General features: G+C 37.7%; 1 protein-coding gene across 2 annotated transcripts in view; it reads right to left on the bottom strand.

The window, feature by feature from the left end:
- smchd1 (structural maintenance of chromosomes flexible hinge domain containing 1) overlaps nt 1-19,740 on the bottom strand; it is a 151,831-nt gene that overhangs the window by 39,738 nt on the left and 92,353 nt on the right. For both annotated transcript variants that reach the window (XM_048529359.2, XM_048529358.2), the window contains exons 32-35: nt 11,835-11,992; nt 8,736-8,839; nt 7,060-7,121; nt 4,736-4,820 (exon numbers count right to left, since the gene is read on the bottom strand). In XM_048529359.2, the coding sequence (XP_048385316.2) occupies nt 4,736-4,820; nt 7,060-7,121; nt 8,736-8,839; nt 11,835-11,992 (409 nt within the window). The remainder of the gene's footprint in view (nt 1-4,735; nt 4,821-7,059; nt 7,122-8,735; nt 8,840-11,834; nt 11,993-19,740) is intronic.

Raw genomic sequence — 19,740 nt, 5'->3', positions numbered from 1 at the left:
AGCAATGAAAAGACAAGGAAGCAAATTCTACACTCCAGGTTCTACGACCTTGAGGGACATTGTAAATCCTTGAGTGTATGTTGTACAAGTCACAAATCTGCATGTTCAGTCAAATGAAGACCTACAGCAGAAATTAGCAATCCTCAGAAAATGACATCCTTGAATCAAGGGAGAGTCCATGATGACTAACTAGCACATGTACGTGAGGAATGAGGAAATTATTACCTTCAAATTTTTTCATGTTGATTTCTTTGCTAAATGAAGACTTCATGTTATCATTTTAGGAGCACTTAAAAGTGAAGACGTACTATAACAATACCTCCATAGGCTCGGAGAAACACTATAACTCAACAGTTTTACAGTCAATATTCTGATTTTTGTCTGTCTTACTTGAGTCAGTACTTCAAATTTACCCCTACTGGATAATTTATGCTATGTACCTTCTTTAAAGCTGGAAAAGACATTTCAGCATTGAAACACATTGGCACTATGGTCTCATATTGTAAGTGACAAAAAAAAAGTGTTGAGTATAATTGATAGGCTCAGATCACTATTAAATTTTCCAACATATTGCAGGGCTTTCATGGCATACCAGAAGTCACCATTCACCATTCTGTTATTTTGTTTATTTAATGCTGCTACAGAGCAGCAACCAATGAAGACTTCAAGGCCTTTCAATTTCATTTGTTAGAATTTAAGAAACGAGAAATAACAGTGAGCCATTCAGCCTCTTAAACCTGATCTGCTCAATGAGATTGTGGATATCAATCTCATTCTTCAACATATGGAATAACTGATTAATTATTTCACCTCCATATCCAAATCTGATAGATTATGAACTGCTGGAGCCCAAGCACTGATCCTTCTGACACTCCATTAGAGACAGCATGCTAGTCTGAAAGTCACCCATCTACTTTCACTGTTTATGTCTATTAACCTGTTCTCAATCCATTCCTCCCCATCCCATATGTATTAATTTTGTTCACTAAGGGACCTTATTACAGACTTTCAGAAGAGCTAAACATAATACTCAACATCTACCCTCAAATATTCTGCTAAACTATCAAAGCATCTACGATCCCTACAGCAAAATCTTTCAATGTTTAGATATAGGTCATCGGGTCCAGTGCATTTTTTTACTTTAAGGTGGATTACTTTCTCTATTTTTGTCCTCTCTGATACCAATATCTTGCGAATCTTTAGCTAATACTAGTCTTTTGATTCCCTATTGTTTCTGGGAGTTTTTTTTAGTTTTCATATTGTGAAGGCAGACACAAGTTTTGATTAGTTAATCTGTCATTTTCTTATTTTCTATTATAAATTCTCCTGAAACAAGATGGACCCACATTTGATTTTGCTTGGCTTTTCCATTTTACTTAGAAATAGAAACATTTAGGCATTTTTTTTTGTTTCTTGCTAGTTTATTCTTGTTCTATTTCTCAGAACAGTATAATATCCTCTAATTAAAAAGCTATCCCACTGCCCCTTTCTTACTTCCTCTCCTTTCTAAATTGAAGTATCATTGGATATTCAGGTGCCAATCTTTGGTTTCCACGTAGCCACGTCTTTTTACTAGCTATCAAGTCGTATATATGAATTTCTTTCATAGGTGACTTTTTGCAAATGCTGTGGGCATTCAAAAAAAAGAATGCTTAATCTGTTTCTTTTACATCAGTGGCTCCATTTGCAGGTCTACAAATTTATAATCACTGGCTCTTCATGCCAGATTCTGATTACTTACTTTGATGGTTACACTTGATCTATTGCTTTCCCATTTCCCTATAATGTACACAATATATTCCCCCCATGATTCCTGCTCCAATTTAGTTGAAAGCCCCTTGGTGGCATGACTTGATAAATACTGGCTTCAGCACCATTCAAGTAAAGTGCTTCCCAATAGTAAGCACCCCTCCCCACTCTCCCCATTGCAAATGACAGTGCCCCACAAACCAGAAATACTACTACTCAGAGCAATGTCTGAACCAAGTATTCATTTCACTAACCTGCTCTATCCTACAGCACAGGTTTTCAATCAATCAGTTTGTCAGCGCAGCAAGATGAGAAGAAAGCTGTGAAATTTTCAGGAAGCAGTGTCACTTTACCCAAGTGTCAAGGCTGTTACTTCCAATCTCTTTCGGAGCATCTGTGCCTATTATTTAAGACAGTTTCTGCTGATATTCATCATCTCACACGTACAGTAGAAAGGCAATCCACTGTTATGCAACTTACTTACATGTGTGTACCAAATATTCAGTTTCACCAAACACAATGATTGCATGTTGTATTTCCCATGTGAGGAGAAACCTTGCACACACAGGAAACAGGCTCCCAACTGAAAACAGTTATGAGCTGACCTGCCTACCTGCATACTTCTCATGCCAGCACAGATTTACAGAATATTTTTGGTACTCTTTTTAAGTTATGCTGCTAATCTAAGTCTGAGATTCTAAAAGTAAATGGATAAGCTTTGTGTCGAAAGAGACGATTCCTCTGCTAATTCAGTTGACAAAACATCTGAACTCAAAGAAAGCAAGAACAATTCAGAGACAATATAAAGAATGGTCTTGCCCTCAAATTTTCACGAACAGGTGAAACAGCAAAATCCTTGCGTTCGGATCACCCATTTCATCGTCCACCAGAAAACTCTCATAGCCAAAACACCACCACTGGAGTTAGCTGCAGTATTACAGCATGCTGTGAAAATTCATACAACCAAGGTCATTGGAATTAGGTTTGTTCACTATTTTGCATGCTGTGATAAGGGCAGAGCATCGGAGTTTACTGCTACACACCAAGGTGCAATTGTTATGGTGGGGCAAGGTTCTTGCCCATGTGGATAAGGTCAGGAGAGAAGTGACAGGATTTTCAACAATATATGAACTGTCTTATAAAGAGTTACTATCTGGTGATTACTGGTGGGCTAAATTGCCATAGCTCGCGGACATTTTCAGCCATCTGATTGAGTCGCAGACTAAAATGCAAAGGAAGACCTAGGTGATTATAACCATTGCAGATAAATTTCAAAGGATTAGGTCAAAGTGAGCCTTTGGCAAGACAGTGACAGGGGGTTCACTTGAAATGTTTCCACTAGTATCATCAGCAGATGCAGCGGTCAAGATTCATATCCTCATATTCAACTATCTCAAAGTAATGAAAAATGTCAGATTCTAGATTCCCTCTACCAATGTAGAAAATTATTACTGTATGTGATCAGTTTAGTTCACTGTCTTCTGATGCATCACAAAAGCAGGCATTAAAAGAAAGGAGATAACACAGTGTGAAGCTGGATGAACACAGCAGGCCAAGCAACATCAGACAAACAGGAAAGTTTGACGTTTCATTTCTGAAGAAGGGTCTTGACCCGAAACATCAAACTTTCCTATTCTTCTGATGCTGCTTGGTCTGCTGTGTTCACCCAGCTTCACACCGTGTTATCTCAGATTCTCCACCATCGGCAGTTCCTACTATCTCATTAAAAGAAAGGAATTGTTTGTCTCACTGAAGTGTGCCCTGAAACTGAAAAAAGGTTGAGAACCTCTACCCCACAGCATATAAGTGTAAATTATCACAGGTATAGCTACAGTATCTGGAGCATCATGTTACAAATTCAGAGCCAAACTAAAATGAAACTAAAACTACATCCTTATTTAGAAATCTAGGAAAGATCATGTCACTGAATGGAAACGAATAATACTAAACGCAGAACACATGTATCAAGTGTCACAGTTGAACTTCTGATTTTCTAAATTTGGGTTAGTTTCTTTCTCCAATTTTCTACTTTTGTTCATACAGATATTCCAAAGTTTTGTCATTCAATTTCAACCTTTTATCCTTTCATTATCACAATGGAGTTTTTATATTTAATCACGTTTCTATTAAGAGTTAGAAAATCATCTGACTGCATCTCCCTTTGACAATTATTTCTCTCTCATTTTCCTCGCTTTTTAAAATGCTGAATAATTTACTATTCAGTTCTGATGAATATTCAGTTGAGTTTGACTTGCCTTCAGATTCTAAATATGATGTAGTTCTAAACCCAGACATTGGCAACAATAGCAAAAATGCTGCATTTACAATGAACACCCATTACTTTTACAATGTCAAAAGGTCCAACATGGTCAGAAGTCATACAACCACATTTGTAGGTGTAAACAAAGTACTCTTGACCACAATCTGAAAGAACTTCCCTCAACTTTCTTCAAAACAGTTCTCAAAATTTTAATATTGAAAAATAACAATGCTGGAACACGTCATCCTCACTAATGGAGGGGTATTAGAGAAGTCTAAATCCTTACTGCTGTCCCCAGAAAAAGAATTCAACAACCATTAAGGATCCATTTGTGTAAAGGTGACTCTGGCTGCAGCCCAGCATTTGGAATAATCTATGAATTTTCTGAATTATGAGTCAAAGCACTTTTAAAATAACACTATAGAGTTTTATCGTTTTGCCAGTCTTCAAAATGATAGCGTATATTATTTTTCAAGGAGGAAAGCTGGTACATTTGCAGGTTTTAAAGCTTTTATTAATAGCCTTCACTTAGGCAAGTTTTTTTTGCGATGAACTGATTATTTGTTAACTAATCTGGCTCATTTGTTTCTGATACTGAGCTATATACAACTTAATATATAATTGGCAATATTACCTACCTTCTAAATTCAAAATTTGTTGTGGTCAGTGGTAGAGTGGGATAAAGAGAGAGTTCAGTCCACTAACCTGTTTGGAACAATATCATACCTGTTCACCACAGATCACGGTCTTGTCCTGTGAATAAACAAACTGAATAGTATGCTCTCCTGTCCGCTCTGGAAGCATTTTATCCCTGAAACGTAAGTATATATTACAAAATAAGAAATTAAACAATTCAATGACATTACAATGGGGTACTATGAAATTCTGTAAATTTCTGTAAATGACCTTTTTGTTTCCTCTAACCCTTTTGTTTAAAAAGCATTCATTCAACCACTCAACCCAAGGGTTTTTTGTTTTTAAAAAAAAACTTTAAATACATTTAACAGATTTCCAGACAAACCCACACCATCCACAGAGCCAAACAACAACAAAACAAATTACATTCTTATTTACAATCACAATATACAAATCAAATTTTTAAGAATTGTATATGGTTCTCTCTATCTTTGACCCAAGTTTCCAAATAATAATAATAATACTATATCATAAGCCATCATCACACAAGGAAGTGGTACTTTGAACTGGGGGCTGACAGGTCCCCAAGTGCTCACTGATTTCATCTTAATTCAAATTGTGCTAAATTCCCTATAGTATAACAAGGCACTTGGAAAAGTTAAAGATAATCATGCAGAATCAACGACCTGTAAAATAGAAAACTGTAATTCATTTATTTGATCTCTTTGAGGAAGTAACATATGGTGGATAAAAGAGAGCCAGTAGACATACTGTACTTAGATTTCCAAAAGACATGTAGTAAAGTATCTTAAGAGTTGCGTAAAATAACAGCTCATGGTGTAGCTATTTTTATCAATCTGTTCAAAAACGTTTTGACATACTTCTGGAGTAGTGGAACATAAGCCCACTACTTCTGCCTAAGAGGCAGGGACACCACCAATGCACTACAAGATCCCCGAAAAATGCCAATCTAAGAAGCTCATGGTGTAGTGGGTGACATATTGACACTGATATCACATTGGCTAGCTATTACAAATGGCAAACCAATTGGCAAGATGCAATGAAAAGCGTGCATAGGGGTCAGTGCCGAAGCCTCAACCTCAAGGCAGTGGTGTCATGGTAATGACACTGGACTAGTAATCCAGACATCCAAGATAACATTGAGGACATGGATTCAAATCCCACCGCTTAAGTAGTGAAATTTGAATTTAACTAAAATTTGGAATGAAAAGACTATCATTTAAAACAATATATATCATGTTCAATAATGTCCTTAAGGAAGGAAATCTGCCATTCTTCACCAGCCTGGTCTGCATTCCACTCCAGACCCACAGCAATGTGGTTGACTCTTCACTGCCCTCTAAGCAATAAACATTGGCACAGTCAGCTATGTCTACATCACATGAATGAATTAGAAAATGTATTTACAATTGGTATAAATAATGTGGATAAAGGGAGCAAAGTTATGATGGCCAAATTTCCTGATGACAGATATTTGGCAAAAATAAATTGTGAAGATGAAATAAGCACCGTACAGAGGGATATAACTAGGCTAAGTGCGAAAAGATGGGCAAACTCAGCATAATATGGGAAGATATGAAATTTGTCATTCCATTTTGGAAGAACAATAAAGAAGCTTATTACCTGAATGGTGAGAGATTACAGAGCTCAAATACAGAGAATCTGGTTGCCTTCATGCATGAATCACAAAAAGGCTAGAATGGACGAAGTGCAGTCGAGCTAAGAGAATGTTATTGTTATTGCGAGACTGTGCAGAATACAAAAAGTAGGAGTTCATGTCTCAATTATATGAGGCCACAAAAAGAGCACTGATGTGGGTGGGTTGTCAATATGAGGAAAGGTTGGACAGACAAGACCTTCATGCACTGAAATTTAGAAGAGTTGACAGTCAAAATGGTTAAAACATACAAGATCCTGTATTTAAGTGCCATTGAAACGCTGCTACTCAAATGATATTGCAAGCAGAGTCTTTGAATATCTTTAAGGCAAAGGTAGATAGATTCTTGATGAGCAAAGAGGTGAACGTGAATATGGGTCATGGGAGTAGGGTCTAGGGTTGAGGGCAAGATGTGGAGTAATCAAGTTAGCCATGATCTTATTATCTGACAGGTCAGGCTTGATGGGATAAGAAGTCTACTCTTACTCCTAACTCTCATATCAGAACATTCAACACAAAATTCAACATTCATATCGGTAAAATATGGAATCATCAGCTTTACACAATTTAGATTCTAGCTGCTGAAAAACTTTTAAAAACGCAGGCATATGCACCAAATACACATCCAAAACATTTCAGGATTGCTTTTGCACATTATAAGCAGCATGTAAATGCAAGCTGCTATTACACACGTCAAATATATAAGTAAACCAAAAAACAATGATAATGCCAATACCTGAAATAAAAGAACCCTTCTCTGTCACCATCTCGTGCTTTATTGCAATTTAGAATTGTGGGCTGCAGAAATAAAATGCAGAGATGGTGAACACTTTTAGAATAAAGACCAGATTTATTAACATAATTGAATTTGCACTTTATACAAAAATAAATTAAACTTCTCATTGAAGCAACTAAGCATACTGTTCACTTTTTCTGTTCTGAATGAAATGCAAATCTCTACTTAAGAATACACTTCTACAGTCTCACAAAAACTTCTTGGAAACGTGAAATACTTTTCACACTCTTGAATTCATCTTTATGGTTTGGAATGCTTAGTCTTAGTCTTTTATTCATTCATAGATTGCTGGCATTTATTACCCATCCCTAACTGGTCTTGAGGTGGTGCAGCAGGCCTTGATCTGTTGCAGTTCGTGAGGTGTAGAGACACACACACAGTAGTGACAGGGAAGGCAGTTCCAGGGTTTTTAACCCAGTGACAATGAAGGAATGATAATTTCAAGTCAGGATAGCATGTAGGTTGGAAATGAACTTACACGTAACATTTGAGTGTAACATGCTTCCCCTATCCTTCTAGCCAGTACAGGTCGCAGGTTTGGAAGATATTATCCAAGGAGCCTTGTTTAGCCGCTGCAGTACATCGTCCGAACAGTACACACTGACACCACTATGCATAGTTGGGAGAGTGTGAAAATTAAAGGTACCATGTGGTTCAAGCATCCTTTGTGTGTTGTGGTGGTCAAGTTAGGCTCATCCTGTTGTTTTTTTCGACAGGACATGCCTGGGATATTTTTCCACATTTGCAGGTATGTGCCAATGTGGTAACTGTACTAGAATAGCTCGGCTAAGGGACACCTGGCTTTTCAGCACATTTTTTTAGTACTGTTGTCAGGATTTACAGCACATCGAGTATATCCAGTGCTTTCAGCTATTTCTTGATATCACATGGAACAAACCAATTGCCCACTAAGGGTGGTATGACACTGGGGAACTGAGGCAGTGGCAAAAGATGGACCATCCACTCAACACTTCTGGCTAAAAATATTTGCAAATTTTCAGTCTCTTAAGTGCTGGGCTGCTGCACCATTGGGGATGGGGATTTTTGTGCGGCTTCCTCCTGTTAGTTGTCTAATTGTAATGCATCATTCCTGACTGGATAGGATAAAAGTTGACCCATTCGTTGTGGGATTGCTTAACTCTTATCATATGATACTAGCATGCAACTATTCTTCAGTAGGTTGGTATATCATTTTTCATTATAGTTAGTGGTGCTACCTGGCATGCCTTTTAGGATTCTTCCTTAAATCCAATCAGAAAATCTTGAATGATTTTATCTTCTTAAACAAAGCAATGCTTAACACATACACACACACAAAGATTCGACAGATTAAAACTTTAACTTTAATATGTAAGCAGTGATTTAACAGTGAATAAGTTATCAGTTACTTTATTGTAGTCTCTAATGCTCTGGCTAAATAGGATTCACAAGAAATGTTTGTATGGCTAACCAATTGGGAGATAAGCATGCATTATGGTAGTTACAGGAAATTTGAGCTACAAATTCAGGTAGTTTCTAAAAGCCCTGTATTTTCTTGGAAGGAGTTGAGTAGATACTTGGAAGAATTTCAATGATAATGATATTTTTACCTGACATCAAGTATTCACTTCACTTACATTGGATGATGAACGCTGACCCCTCCAGATTCGCATGGTGAGGTCTGCTGGTTTGATATTCTTCATTGCACTGCCATCTTCAGAAGTAACACTAACCGCAAATTCTAGAAGAGTGACAAAAAAAGTGAACACTAATTAGATTATTTTTTTCACACATGGGATTAAATTCTTGCAAACTACCATTTCACAGTAGATTAATATCAAGTACAACAATAAGATATGCTGTATCAATAATTTGTACTGTTTAGTTTATAGAGTTTAGATGTATATTGTTTGCTGCATTTTATTCCAATGTCTCTTTTTTTTTTTAAAGTGACTACATTCACAGTTCCATTCAATATAAAAGCTAGATCTGCATGTTTTGCTGGAACACCTTGGCTTAGGCAGTCAAAGCCACATTATAATCACTATCACATTTGATACATTTCTGGGATAGGATATTTGAAAGCTTGAACATGGATGACATGGTTAACCTGTTCTATTATTTTGCATTTAGCCAGTAACAGAATGCAATGACTGAATTTGATAAGATGCAAAAAAAAAGCTTAAATAATATAAGACCTTCTAGCTACTTGGCACCTCGTACACAAAGCACCTCAAAAGAATGTGCAGATGATTAGTTTTTCAGGCATTGCTGTTAAATAATTCAATGATTATACAAGCTTAATTGAATACTCTAGAATCAACTTGCTCTAACACGAAAAAAGTTCTTGAGAAGATAATTTTCAAAAAATTACAATGGCAGAAGAACTGTAGGCAATGAAAACAAACTCTTTGGTTCACATCTGTTACTATATATTCATATTAGTCTTCAAATTCCCATCGCCAAACTTGAACAATCAGTCCTCAGAAAAGGCCAAAAGCTTAATTCCTTTCTGCTCTTCACTTCAATCCCAGTACAGTGCTGAGAATTTCTCCATTACTTTTGCTTTCCCCCTCAATTCCCTTGGCCAGGAGTTCTTCCCTTAACGATGCTTATAGCCATCTTCAGGATTTACCCTTCCTATGGATAGTTCCCTTTATACTTGGACTTTTTCTTGATCTTTTTGTCAAAAACTACCAGCATATTGGTCACTTTAATTTCTCTTTTCTCTCTTTCGTCTGTCAAGTTATGGCTCTCCAATTTATATGTTGTCATCAAACCTGCTGACAAGGGCAGCACTGTTATCATCTGGCAGACTGACTACATAGCAGGGGGTAAACAATGTTCCAATGCTTCCTCTTTCCACCCTTTGGGACATACCCAGTCAAGACTGAACAGCAGGTAAATGTTTCCAGGACATCAAGTCTTTTCTAGTGCTTCTGTCTAATCTTCCAACTTCATAATCGACCTCCACTGCTGACTTGGGACATTAACTGTGTTTCAATCTTCACAGATGGTGACCCAACTGAACGCATTCAGCAGTTTTTGTGCTTATTTCAGATTTTCAGCATTTGCATTATTGGGCTTTTGTATTGCAAGACACGTTCTGGTAAACGAACTGCATTTAAACTAAAGATTTTACGCCAGTGAAAGAACCTAGCAGTATTACTATAAGACAAGCAATTTACTTCATTGGAAAATGCATTTCTGCTTCCTTTTCACTCTACTCCATGTGTTGGCACAAATTGATGTCTACCACATACAGTATGTTCCTACAGTTGCAGAAAAACAAAAAAATACTTTGCCACTCAAAAGTGATTATAATCCCTAATTAAGGGAAAAAATGTAATTTGTGGGGCAATTACAGCAGCACTACAACAGGGATGAGTTAAAGTCATTTATATGTGAAGTTGAGTTTTAAGCACTGTGCATACTCGTGTAAAAAGTAAGTCTTGAGACCAAACTTTTAGGCAAAAAGTAAGGGGATAACTTACACACGAGTAATGTTTTAGTGGTTGAAATCCATGCCAGTTCTTGAAAACTGCCGATGACATTGTCTCAGCGGTTGCTGGCCATGGTTCTGAATTCAGTTGGGAACTGCAGTCCCACGCTATCTATGTCTGGCAATTTAAACGAGAAAAAAGCAATTGTGAAAATGACTCACTGAACTGGTCCTGCCAACCCCACTCAAAACTAGCTTGAAGCATAGGAAAAGTCAAGTATTACTGGGCCAAAGGTCAGGATTCATACATGTGATACTTGAAAAATAAAATATTTTTGCTCAACAGTTAGGAAAGATCTGCTTTACTTTTACGCAAGATTGACTGCTGCATGTGTATAAACAATTCCACAATTGACTAACCTTTGCTGAAATTGCTTCGATATCTTAACCTTTAAAATAAGGTCACCTCCCACTACTATACTATCAAAAGATCACATGGTGTCAGGTGGGTGGTAATTTACATATTGGAATAGACAAACCATCACATTAATGTCGGATAGTGGATGAAACAGAAGATTGTTCCAGGAGATAAAGTTTAAGAGGGGAGACTGTATTGTTTTTATTGTGAATGCTTGAAAAACTTGTTGTGCCTTAAACTGTTGTCATTAATGTATACTTATGCTCAGTTTAAAAAGCTGTTTTAGCATCACTATCCTGTATACTTTTAAAGCAATAGAATATGCTAGCAGAGTAAGATACTCAAATCAGGACAGCTCTCAAGTCAGTACAGTATGATAAAATATGTAAAACTATAATCTTAGCTGGAAACTTGATAAATGAATTAAACTGTATTGTAAATGCAAAAATTAATTTCAGAGAAAATATTCAATGCCTTCACAGTTATAAGCAGAGTTACAAACAGATGCAAGGTTGTTACATAGAAGTAGACTGTGAATGCACCCTAAGCAGGGAAGATAACAGCTTCAAACAAGAATTATAAACAGTGTTTAAAAAACTAAATTGCTGTTCCACACCTAAAGTATGCTTTATATACAGGTAAATATTCCACCTAAGGACACGTTGGACTGATGAAGCAGCAATTAGAAGATTATTTTGATAAATACTCTGGTATTACACATATACAAGTCAGTGTAAAGATTAAGAAGTAAATTTAATTCTAAATATAACATTAAAAGATTTTCCAAAAGAATTCTAACCAATTATAGCAATTATCCTACGGTCTAATCACCAAGCATGTCTATCAATATCTACTGCAAACAAATATCATGCATACCTGTTAAAAATCCACCAGCAACAAAAGGTGCATTTTTGTCATAGTCTACATGCAAGCTGACAGGTTTGTTGGGGTCTGGTACTATATTTAATCTGATCACCGGGCCATCCACTGCACTTTTATTAATGACAGCTTTAGCTTGTATTGTATATTCTCCCCTGAAATACAAAACGGATACCCGCACAGTTTAGCTTTTTTAACGTGAAAAATATCAGAGACCTTAAGGTCAACTAAGTATGATATATTCAAAAAGCCAACTGTATTTTCAGAAGTCACAATTTACATAAAGGATTGATTCAAAATTAGGTCATTTTGAACATGAGCAACTTAAGACTCCTATGCCACTCTTCTTACTGGCAGCTAAAACTTAGATTAAAAAAATCAAATAAAGTATTGCATTTGCAAGCCTCACATACAGAGAATGTGGAGTACATACATATAAGATTTGTTCTTTCCTTCACTATTACCTACAGTGGTGGGCCAAATACCCCGCTCACAGGCCACTGCCAACAGTACTCTGCAACCGTGGACCAGGTAGAATACATATATAGAACACACGATCACTTTCTTGAAAGAATGTGTTCATTCATTTCTCTTAACTTCCACAATGTCCATAACAAAGAATTTCAAATTTATAAACTCTTTGCTAAACAAGAAGAACTTACCCTAGTCCTTTTGAGTCTTTTTAGGGGATGGGGAAGAAGAAAATCATTAAAACTAATTCTAGTTTCAAAATGCTCAATTATAAAAAGGGAAAAGGAACTTTTAATTTCTTTTCATATTTTTCATGTGTAAGGGTGCAAAGTCATATATACATATGCAAGAGACCAATAGAAAACACCACAAACACACAACTGTAACCAGAGATTAATCGGACAGAGAACATTCTTAGGAAATCTGTACCAGAAACAAAAAACAGTGGGAACTGTAACATGATGCAAAACTCAAAACCACCAAAACTTATTTTCCTTTCATGATGTATTCAACAGAACATTACTCTATGAATAGGCACAAGTAGTGTATCACCTGCAGATGGAAGGTGCAACAGAAATAAGAATTGGGTAATCGTGGAAACTCTGGTATTTTGGCAAGAGGAGATAGTTGCTAATTGAAAGAAAAATTTAAGAATCACTCTATAAAACAAAATTTATTTGAAGTTTTAATTTGTGTGGTTGTAGGAATTGGATTTTAGAGAGAGGAGACCAACCAATCCTGCTTATAGCTTTGCAATATGGGTTTAGATAAAAATGTGGTGGATCAGTTGTACAGAAAACGTAACAAGTGAAGTGATCTAGGCTGTGAATGAACAAAATTTACTGAATGTAAATAGAAAAAGGTGTAGAGACAAGATAACATCTCTTAGGAAATGGGTGAGTTAAAAATATCATGGAAGGAAGATCACAAGGATAAAGAAAACGAAAGGAAGAAAACATTCAAGCTGAATGGCTTGAAATCGGAAAGAAATTAGACAGTTAAGGTTGAAAGGGCCAGAGATATGGAAAGATTATCCTTTAAGATCTTGCCTTTGGGCAGAGCAGACAACACACACACATACAAAACTAACACCTATGTTTTCTTCCAGTTGTTTCTTATCCCATTCAATATACAGAACTAAATGTTTTCGTCAAAGGGCTAGAATTTTGCAAAAAGACTTACCCACGGCTTTTTCTTTCATTAATTCAAATCTTTCAATACATAAAACAACTTTCAGTATACTCTTGTACCTATCATCTGAGGCATAATCATGGAGATTGATTTAGGAAACTGTAGAGCAATAGATTTGTGACAAATTTTCAGATCAAATTCATAATTACTAAATAGCCTTCTATGCAATTGTTCAATGAAACTGGATTTATTAATAACCTTCCAGTAAAAGGACCTCCAGGGAAGAGCAATCACAAAGGACACCGATCTAGCCAAGTCAGAAATTAGAGTTATAAATCTGCAGAAACAGTGGATACTGGCAAAGACCTGCAAACATTTATTCCCTTCATTTTTAAATTTACTTTTTCATGGCATGAAGGTTGCATTGGCAAGACCATTATTTGGTGGCACTTCATAAGTGTCCTGGCAAGCAGTCAGGAACCGACTACATCATTCTGGGTGTGGAGTCACACATAGATGAGACCAACTAAGAATGATAAATTTCCTTCCTTGAGTATTAATAAACCAGATGAGTTCTTGCAACAATTGATCACTATGAGTAGTTTCCAATGCCAGAGATTTTTAAAAAATGATATAAATTCCACTAGTTATCATGGGATCTGAACTCGCACCCATTAGAATCCAAGTCCCTGAAAACTAGTGACATTACCAATATGCAACTATCAACCCTTTAGTGCAGCAATACTGCTGAATCCCCACCCTTCCTATTTTATCCTTCCATGCGGTTACTGCCCCCCATTAAAAGTCACTATTATCCTGCAAATGCTAGCCACGCTACTTCAATCCTCTAAGTAGGGCTACACCCCAACTTCTGAGCTACAAAGTATATGCAATAATTTCATGATAATACATTTCACTCTTACTGCATTCTGGTCATAATACATTTTTCTCATGCCATATCCATCTCATGAATTACATTTTTCCTCATTCTCATTGTCATTGTCTCAATGTCACCCTTTTTCCTATGCTATGCTATCCAATCAATGACTCACTTCCATATTTTCCATGCGTTGCTCCATCTTATTTTATTCCCCGCTCACAAGCCCTCCAATCAATTTAACCTTATTATTGAGCTTCCGCTTATTGTCCTCGCTACAAACTGCTGTGGTGAATGCAGTATCTCAGCCAGATGTACTACTATAAATTCCTATTCAAATTCTTTCATCCCTCTTATATCAAACCAACCTTAGCCATCTTTCCTATGCTATTTTATATCTCCTGAATAATCTAGCCACTCCATTCAATTTTGATTCCCCTAGATTTGGCACATTTGTTCTACATGTGTGGAAATGAGGTGGTTAATTAAATATTTAGAACTTTTGCTGCCCTATTCAACCATTGCACATATTGTGAAACAACAGCCACGCCCCCTAAAATGAACAATAAAATGTTTCAACAGACAAAAATTGCACAATATTGCTGTGGTGAGAGCAGAAAGCTGAAGTAGAATTAACTGTATTAAAATGTCACAGTAGACAGGTCTTGTCAAATATTTAACAACAAATCCTTTAAGGAAAAAGAAATCTCACAGAAAAGTGGTCCAACTCTTACCCAAGTTAAAGATTGTTTATTCAAAAACTAAGCGGAATACCAGTAGGAAACTTGAAGATAGGAAGGATGACAAAGAAACTAATAGGTTACAGAATGTAGGCAAAATTAGCAAAAGATGTAAAAGAGACTGCAAATCCTTCTAGAGGTATGGAAAAGATTAACATGAACAATCACAGATCGCTTACAGCCAAATTTAAAAAAAGTACTTGGCAAGATAAGGAAACTGCAGAAACAATGGAATGTTACAAAGCAACCGTATTCTTGGAACCAAGTGTCCAGTAAGCATTTACAGAAATAAAAGTAAAAGTAAAAGTTACAGAGACATTAAATTAAGTGAATAGCTGACCAATCCCATGGGCTTGGTGGATTACCTCAGGGATTTTAAAAAAAGGGTGGCTACAGAAATGGTGGATACATCATTAGATTCCCTACAGTGTGGAAACAGGCCCTTCTGCCCAACAAGTCCACACTGCCCCTTGAAGCATCCCACCCAGACACATCCCCCAATAGCCCACACACCCCTGAACACTATGGGCAATTTAACATGGCCAATCCACCTAGCCTGCACATCTCTGGTCTGGGGGAGGAAACCGGAGCACCCGGAGGAAACCCACACAGACACGGGGAGAACGTGCAAACTTCTCACAGACAGCTGCCCGAGGCTGGAGTCGAACCCGGGTCCCCTGGTGCTGTGAGGCTGCAGTGCTAACCACTGAGTCACCGTGCCGCATCAGTTTTGATTTTTCTGTGTTCTCTGGACCCAAGCGCTGGCATGACAACCAAGGAAGGAGGGAATGAAAACTGGGGTAAAAGCCTTTTTAACCTGATAAATTCTAATGTATTGCTGACAACTATTAGACAGAGTCCCAGTGCAATATTTAGACTACAATATGAATCTCATTTATGAAAGAAAAAGATCATGCTTGGCAAATAAGACCATTAGTAATAGGAACAGGAGTAGGCTGTTCAGCTCCTCAAACTTGCTCTCCCGTTCAAAGGATAACAGCTGATCATAAATCTGAAACTTATTTTTAAAACACAAACTATTGGGTAAACTGAAGGGAATCAGTATATTGTTTGGATTTTTAAAAAGCGCACTCCGTACAGTGTCATACAATATTTTATAAAACTAGGGTTTATGGAATTGGGGATTACAATAGATTGATCAATAGATAGAAAATAGAAAACAGAAAACAGAAATGCACAGATCATTTTCAGGTTGGCAATGGGTAACTTAGGGTCAGTGTTCGGGCTCCAGGAAATTTACTAAGAAAGTTTGTGTTTAAATAATACCTTTCACGGGACATCTCAAAAGCTTTCAAGCCAATCTCAAGCTTTTTAAGTACAGTCAGTGTCAAGGCGAGAGACAAAGAGTATCCTTGTGCATGAATCATAGGAGATTAGCATGTAGGTACAGCCATGAATTAATGGAAGTATATAATAATTTTTAAGAGCAATTATTTCTTAAAGTAATACCTGGGATGTAGGGACTGGCCATGAGAACAGTATTAACAGATGAAATTTATATCCCTACAATTGAAAAGAAAGGCGTGATTTCTGTTTTTAAAAGAACGAGTTAAGAAAGGTTTTCCATAAGACCGTAAGACAAGTGCAGAAATTAGGCCATTCAGCCCATCGAGTCAGGTCCACCATTCAATCATGGCTGATAAGTTCCTTAACCCCATTCTTCCGCCTTCTCCCTGTAACCCTTGACAGTCAACAACCTATCTATCTCAGACTTAAAATGTACTCAATGACCTGGCCTCCACAGCCTTCTGTGGCAGTGAATTCCACAGATTCACCATTCTCTGGCAGAAGCAGCTTCTCCTTATCTCCATCCTAAAATGTCTTCCCTTTACTCTAAGGCTATGCCTTCAGGTCCTAGCTTCTCCTACCAGTGGAAGCATCTTCCAAACATCCACGCTGTCCAGGCCATTCAGTATTCTGTAAGTTTCAATGAGATCTTCCCTCATCCTTCTAAACTCCAACGAGTATAGTCCCAGAGTCCTCAAACATTCCTCATACATTAAACTTTCTGTTCCTGAGACTATTCACATGAACCTTCTCTGAACCCGCTCCACGGCCTGTACATCCTTCTTGAGATGTGAGGGCCCAAAACTGCACACAATACTCCAAATGTGGCCTGATCAGAGCCTTATAAAACTTCAGCAGAACATCCCTGCATTTACATTCAAGTCCTCTCAAAATAAATGCCAACACTGCATTTGCCTTCCTGACATCTGACTCAACCTACAAGTTTACCTTGAGAGAATCCTGGACTAGAACTCCCAAGTCTCTCTGCACTTCAGACTTCTGAATTTTCTCCCCATTTAGAAAATAGTCTATGCTTTTATTCTTCTTACCATAGCGCATGGCCTCACACTTCCCAAGGTGTACTCTGTCTTCCACTTTGTCCACTCTCCTAACCTGTCCAAATCCTTCTGCAGCCTTCCCACCTCTTCAATACTACCTGAACCTCCACTTGTCTTTGTACCATCTGCAAACTTAGCCAGAATGCCCGCAGTTCCTTCATCTAGAAGATTAATGTATAAAGTGAAAAGTTGTGGTCCCAACACTGACCCTTGGGGAAAACTACTTGTCGCCAGCTGCCATCCTGAGAAACACCCTTTTAACCCCACTCTCTCTGCTTTCTGCCAGACAGCCAATCTTCTATCCATGCTAGCACCTTGCCTCCAACACCATGGGCCCTTATCTTACTCAGCAGCCTCCTGTGTGGCACCTTGTCAGAGGCCATCTTGAAGTCCAGGTAGATAACATCCATTGGCTGTCCTTGGCCTACCTTGCTCATTACTTACTCAAAGAATTCTAGCAGATTTGTCAGGCATGACCTCCCCTTGATAAAGCCATGCTGACTTTGTCCTACTTTACCATACACTTCCAAATATTCAGAAATCTCATCCTTTACAATGGACTCCAAAATCTTACCCACAACTGAGGTTAGACTAAATCGGCCTGTAATTTTTCACCTTTTGCCTTACTCCCTTTTTAAGCAGGGGTGTTACCGATTTTTCAGTCCTCTGGGACCCTCCTTGACTCGAGCAATTCCCGAAAAATCACGGACTAGTGGTTCTATTATCTCTTCAACTATCTCCTTTAGAACTCTGGGTTGTAGTCCATCAGCTGGTCCAGGTGATTTATCCACTTTCAGGCCAGTTTTATTAGCACCTTTTCCTTGGTGATGACCACCATACTCAGATCTGCCCCGACTCTCAAATTTTTGGGAGATTACTCGTGTCTTCCACTGTGAAGACTGGCGCGAAGTAATTATTCAGTTCCTCAGCCATTTCCTTGATCCCCACCATCTCTCCAACATCAGTTTCCAGGTCCAATGTCCTCTTTTGCCCTTTGTATACCTAAAGAAATTCTTACAGTCTTCATTTATATTACTGGCTAGCTTACCCTCATTTTTAATCTTCTCCCTCTTTATTTCAACTTTTGTTGCCGTCTGTTGGTCTTTGCAAGCTTCCTAGTCCTCTGGTTTCCCACTGCCCTTCGCCAAATTATATGATTTCTCTTCTGCTTTTATGCTATCCCCGACTACTTCTTTGCCATTCTTATATACCTTTTCTATCTCCTGGTGTATCTTGCGTCCCAGCTCCTGACTTCTGTTTGGAGGCCGATACACAACTCCAACTATGGTTGTTTTTTAAACCCTTGTTCCTCAATTCTACCCACACAGATTCTACACCATCTGACCCTACTTCATTTCTTCCTATTGATTTCATTTCACTTCTCACTAATAAGGCAACCCCACCCCCTCAGCGCACCTGCCTGTCTTTTCGACAGGATGTATATTCTTGGATATTTGGTTCCCAATCCTGATACCCCTGCAGCCAGGTCTCTGTGATGCCTACCATGACACATCTGCCAGTTTCAATCTGCGCCACAAGCTCATTTACCTTATTCCTGATACGGTGTGCATTCAGATAAAACACCTTCAGTCGTGTATTAACCCTCCCTCTTCCCATTTTCATTTGTTTTTTCAGTGTTTGATTGCTAGCCCTTTCCAAACTCTGTCCTATTTGTGTCTGTGCCAGAGACTTTAATAACCTCTGAGTTTCCCCCTTCCCTGTCACTTCTTTCATATTTTTCCATGTGGTTGAATCCACCACTGCAGATGTTAACCCGCCGCTTTGTTTCCCACTGGAGCAAGTTTCACCATTCAAACATCAAGCAATGTTTGATGATGAACCAAACATTTCAAAATGAGTTATCGGCCATTTAGGGCTGAGATGAAGAAAAATTCCAACATTCTTGTTAATCAAACTGGCATCTTTGGAATTTTCTGCCCCACAGTGAATGTTCACTCACTCATGCATAGTCAAGACAAATCAACAAGTTTTTTTGAATACTATCTATATTATAGGCATGGAGTAGTGTAGTTAATGTAAAAGATCAGACACAACGCACTGATTTAGTGTGAAAGGACCTGCTCTTTCTTGTATTTTTATGACAACAGTAGAGCGTGCCGTGAAAAGTGGTTCTATTCTTGATGATTCGCCTCTACCCAGAAGGCTTCAAAATATGCGACTGCTCTATTAATAATCTAAAAAAAAGCATTTAAATGAAAATGCTTAATTAAATAATAGAAGGGCCTTTCAAATTGCATGGAAGGCTTCAGGATCACTTGTTTTTGAATAAAACCTATTGGCGAACAGCAACAACTGTA

This window comes from Stegostoma tigrinum, chromosome 5 (assembly GCF_030684315.1).
Source record: "Stegostoma tigrinum isolate sSteTig4 chromosome 5, sSteTig4.hap1, whole genome shotgun sequence".
NCBI lineage: Eukaryota > Metazoa > Chordata > Chondrichthyes > Orectolobiformes > Stegostomatidae > Stegostoma > Stegostoma tigrinum.
This window is presented reverse-complemented; position numbering and strand designations above follow the sequence as displayed.